The sequence below is a fragment of the Sinocyclocheilus grahami genome, unplaced genomic scaffold, assembly GCF_001515645.1.
Source record: "Sinocyclocheilus grahami isolate Dianchi unplaced genomic scaffold, SAMN03320097.WGS_v1.1 scaffold230.1, whole genome shotgun sequence".
In the NCBI taxonomy this organism is placed as follows: domain Eukaryota; kingdom Metazoa; phylum Chordata; class Actinopteri; order Cypriniformes; family Cyprinidae; genus Sinocyclocheilus; species Sinocyclocheilus grahami.
The window spans coordinates 804045-809184 of record NW_015505409.1 but is presented as its reverse complement, the minus strand read 5'-3'; the positions used below and the strand labels follow the sequence as shown (position 1 = coordinate 809184).

At 34.5% G+C, this 5140-nt stretch overlaps 1 protein-coding gene across 1 annotated transcript in view; it reads right to left on the bottom strand.

Moving 5' to 3' along the window:
- The window catches only part of gpr83 (G protein-coupled receptor 83), an 8480-nt gene extending 3867 nt beyond the window's left edge, over positions 1-4613 (bottom strand). Inside the window, exons 1-3 of the mRNA XM_016288364.1 lie at positions 4296-4613; positions 2967-3092; positions 2684-2817 (exon numbers count right to left, since the gene is read on the bottom strand). Of these exons, the coding sequence (XP_016143850.1) occupies positions 2684-2817; positions 2967-3092; positions 4296-4613 (578 nt within the window). The remainder of the gene's footprint in view (positions 1-2683; positions 2818-2966; positions 3093-4295) is intronic.
- Between the last annotated feature and the right edge of the window lie 527 nt (positions 4614-5140).

Below are 5140 nucleotides of genomic sequence, written 5' to 3'. Positions count from 1 at the left end.
AAACTCAGACTGTAGCAAAACTGCTCAAGCTTCTGGCATCATCACCTCAGCTTTTCAGCTGTCAACCAAGCAGAACGCAAATAAACGAACAAAATCTTATCTCTGCTGAACTGGTGTCGAGCTAATTTAAGCAGTAAACATAAGCTAAAATTCTCTGCTTGGTGAATTCTCTCAGGTGAATTTAAATCACTCGTGAAAACGAGTTAGAACTTTGAAACTTCATGCAACCCCGTCAACTCTCATTCTAAAGAAACTGTATGTTTGTGTGTATGTGTGTTTTAGCTTAGTTTTGATGTAATCTAGAATAGCCAATAAAATTCATGTTTCATTTATAAAGAATCATTGTTTGGTGTCATATAATTTTAAGGTTAAAACTTTTGTCAAAAGATCCCTTGCTACCTAGCTCATATCATACTTATAATAATTACAATAATAGCTTACTTATAATAATTGTACTGACCGTGGCCAGGGAAATAAAAAGATTCAAGTTGTTAAAATATACTAAGAATCACCGGCTCGTTGGACGACCCTTGATTTAAAGTGTAAACTATCAGATTTGAACTCAGTTTTAATCAGGTTGACTCAGAATTTTCAGATTCGAGTCCTTTCAAAACCTGAGCTAGAAATAAAATTAATGATTAATTCCCTAATAGAATTAACGACTTACAAATGAGTTAATTTCATTACATTTGAAACTTCATGCAACCCCGTCAACTCTCATTCTAAAGAAACTGTATGTTTGTGTGTATGTGTGTTTTAGCTTAGTTTTGATGTAATCTAGAATAGCCAATAAAATTCATGTTTCATTTATAAAGAATCATTGTTTGGTGTCATATAATTTTAAGGTTAAAACTTTTGCCAAAAGATCCCTTGCTACCTAGCTCATATCATACTTATAATAATTACAATAATAGCTTACTTATAATAATTGTATTGACCGTGGCCAGGGAAATAAAAAGATTCAAGTTGTTAAAATATACTAAGAATCACCGGCTCGTTGGACGACCCTTGATTTAAAGTGTAAACTATCAGATTTGAACTCAGTTTTAATCAGGTTGACTCAGAATTTTCAGATTCGAGTCCTTTCAAAACCTGAGCTAGAATTAAAATGAATGATTAATTCCCTTATAGAATTAACGACTTACAAATTAGTTAATTTCATTACACTGTGTAACGCGGAATGTGACGGAATGAACGTTTGCTAGTTAAGCTCGCGCAACGCTCGCGGTTGTCGTCTGTAGTAGCTAAAAGTATTTTTGCCATTTAATATTCACTTACACTAGTCCATATCGCGGTTTGATTGAAGTGTACTGAATTGCATTTGATTTATTCATTCAATATTTGACGAATTCAGTGACATTGCTCGTTACACAGTAAACTTCTGTTGTGTAGCATTTTGAATGTACAAAAATTAAAGGGTGTGTTTAATTTTCATTGGAATAAAAGATAGATGAATGCTTTTGCCTTCATTTGATTACCAGAAAAATGAAAATACACAACACAGAATTTCTAAAAAAATAAGTAAATAAAATTTTTATTTCATAGGGCCCTATTATTGTATACAAATTAATAAATTAATTTTTTTATGAATTCAATTAATTAGATATGTTTTTGATTAAACCATTAAAATGAAATACAGAAAAATGAAAATGGAAAGCGCAGAATTTGGGCCCTAAGAATGTAATTTTTTGTTAAACTTTTAATAGGCCTAAATTGCTGTTAAATTAAACAAGTTTCATGATTTTAATTCATTAGGTATGTGTTTTGTTAAAATTTAATATAATCATCCAGAAAAATTTAAACGAGAAAAAAAAAACTGAATGCAGAAAAATTTAAACGGAAAAAAAGATTTTGGAAAAAATAAAACTTAGGCTAATTTGGGAAAAATAAAACTGATTTCATAGGGCCCTACAAATATCATGCATCTGAAGCTATAATTTTAATACTAAGCAACAGTGCATATTATAGAGTGCCTATTTTAATTTTTTTAAATGGCGCTCACTCGTTTTTGTGAAAGACCCAAGAAGGACCATGCACAGTCACTTTCCACACAGGCACACTTCATGTTTGGTTGAAATAATCCTTAAGCATGTAAACTTATAATTTCCTTCAGTTTCATTTAAATATGCAATTAAAATAAATAAAAAATAAATGTATATTTTAAAGTTTAGAATTAGACAGCCTTGCATTATGTAGACAACTGCATAGTGAAAATTACCCCAACGCACCACCTAGTGTCCAACCTACTCTAATACTATTATAACCTGTTTAAATGTGAACAAGGGATTTACAACATTAAAGAAATCCTTTATTTATAACATGTACATGAAAAATCTAAAAGATTAGACACAACAATGGGACACGGTCGTGCAGCAGCGAGCAACAGTGAAAGGAACCTCAAGGTTGTGAAATTGTATAGGGCCCCATTCCTGTATTTTGCCTGGGGCCCCCAAATCACTAAATCCGCCCCTGCATATAAATGCAAGGCAGTACGCTCATTGGCTGCACATGGAGCATGAACCAATCAGCTTGTGCCAAGTCGTTTAACTCTCTGAATACCATCAGTTATGTTAACAACCCGTCAGCCTGCGCCATCTAGAGTTTCATGACTGAACTATATATTTATCAGTTTTACTTGATTTTCATCATCAACAAGAAAGAAAGAAAGAAAGAAAGGTCATACATAAATTGAAAGCGCAGCAGTTTCTGGTAGATGGCATGAGGTAGAGAGAAGCAGGACCCCATGACCCAGATTACAGCAATCCAGGCTATGCCCTGAAGCCGAGACATCCTCGGTTTCATTGGATGCATCACCACCTGATGGACAACAATAATCATCAATCATGACTGCACACTGGCACGCACTGATTCATTAAGTTTTAATTAGAGAATGAAAAGCTATTCACTCTAAATGTTTCATTGTTAATTACAAATGGTTGCATGAGTCTTTTTGTAAGAACACTTACCTGGTGTCTATCAACAGCAATAGCAACCAGTGTAAGAACAGAGACATGAACAGAACAATACTGTGCAAAGCGGCTCACATGGCACATCGCCTTCCCAAACACCCATGTACTGTAAACAAACCGAACCTGAAAGAACACATATGCAACAGAGTGGCCTTGGATCAAGAGGCATGTAAGAATTAAAAAGCATGCACATGCTCACCCCTACACACTTACAGAGAGATGAATCATGCACCTCCTCTGTATAGTCATTACTAAACAATTAAGAGCAATGATAGAGATCATTTGCGCCTGTGGCCATGCGCGCACACACACACACACACACACACACCAGAGGAAAAATGCAGCATAACCATACCAAGGCCTTAACCATGTCTTGAACACGGGGGTATTATTTACATATGTAAATTCTACCATATTTTCCATTTAAAAAGGCCATATGTAGTTTGCATAACTTGGGGCCTTGGGGTAGAGACGTCTAATTATTGACCCTGAACCATACTGCCTTACAAATGCTCAGTAGACAAAATAGACTGATTATAAAACTGACTGATATAATAGTCTTAATGACAAATAAGGATTCCTAAGAGGATAACAAAGAGTAATCTTTTTAAAAATCCTGTTTAAAAAACATGTGTCAAATTCTTAACGTGTATTCATGATGAATTTATGTTTTTAATGTACTTTTTTATTTTTATGACTAGTCCAAAAATGTTAACTGGCATAAAAAACAAGTAAAAAAAAAATATAAAAATCTAATAAAGTATTTTACTTGAATCATGTATATACATGAACAAACTTAATCATTATTTTCAAAAGGGAAAAAAAAGGACTTTGAGTAACATATCAAGAAATTTCTTTAAGTAACAAAACAATTATCACACAAAAAAAAAAGAAATGTAAAAAATAATTAAAAACTGACTTTTTAGATACAGTTTTTCAAATACAATAAATTATAATGTAATAAATGAACTACTACTACAATTTTTCATTTGAACTATATAGCCTGCAAAATGTTCAGCATTTTATTTTCATTCAAACGACAGTTACACATGAACTTTATCCTCAACAAACATCGCAACATCACAATTACTTTTATTTTGTATATATAGAAAAGGACTACTTTTTGCATTAATTATATTGTTTAATGTATTTTGAATAAATTCAAGATCCAGACAATGAGCGATTGATCCAATAACAGAATTGTCTAGATTTTGAATGGCATAAAGCAACAAGAGTAAAACTAGAACAGCCTATTTTTATTTTTTTATTAATTTAACAATAGCAAATATGTTTCTAAGTAAACAAGTGAAACTAGTATAAACTTACCAGAGTAAAAGGCGTGTTGAGGAGAGTTATAAGAATGTCAGCAATGGCTAAATTAATGATGAACAAACTTGTCACTGAGTGCATCCGTTTATTCTTAATAACAACGTGACAAACCACCAGGTTTCCGAACAGCGAGATGATGATAATAACGGAATATGCGACGACGAGCAGCGCTCTGGTGGTCGGTCTGTGGGATTCAGACTCGTAATTTGCTCCTCTGTCGTACATCGCGTCCAAAGAGAAATTAAAATGCATGGAGAAATTCTGCAAGATAAAGAACTGCAAAAATAAATCCACGGAGGTGTTGGTGAATGTCATCGTAACGAGGTTGCAGCTGCAGTCTCAAAAACACCAAAGCGCAGTTCTGATCCACTTTTGGACAGTTTGGTGGTGTTTGACTCCACACCAAACGCTGGAGCGCAGCGTCAAGTGAAGCGGATTGGACGATAGCCACAGTTATTAATGATTCGTCTCAACCCCTGGCATGATCATATCACAGTCGTCGCTCTAAGCACTGCCACCTCACACACACACACACACACACACACACACACACAATATCCACGCGGCGCGCACCAGCAACACTTCTCAACACGACGCGTCACTGGAGGAGGTCACCTTTTACCAACGTTATTCGAATTATAAAAAAGATCCGGGGGGGGCTAGTATAGTCTACTAGCCTTCTTTATGTCTGTAAACATAAAGAAGGCTAGTAGACTATATCGCATGAGAATCCTGCATGTGGTGGATCATCTTCTAGCCTTTTCTCACAGCAGCTGGAATAATTACATTTATCATTTGGATGGCGGATTGTAATCCAGAAAGAATCGTGTGTTTATGAAACA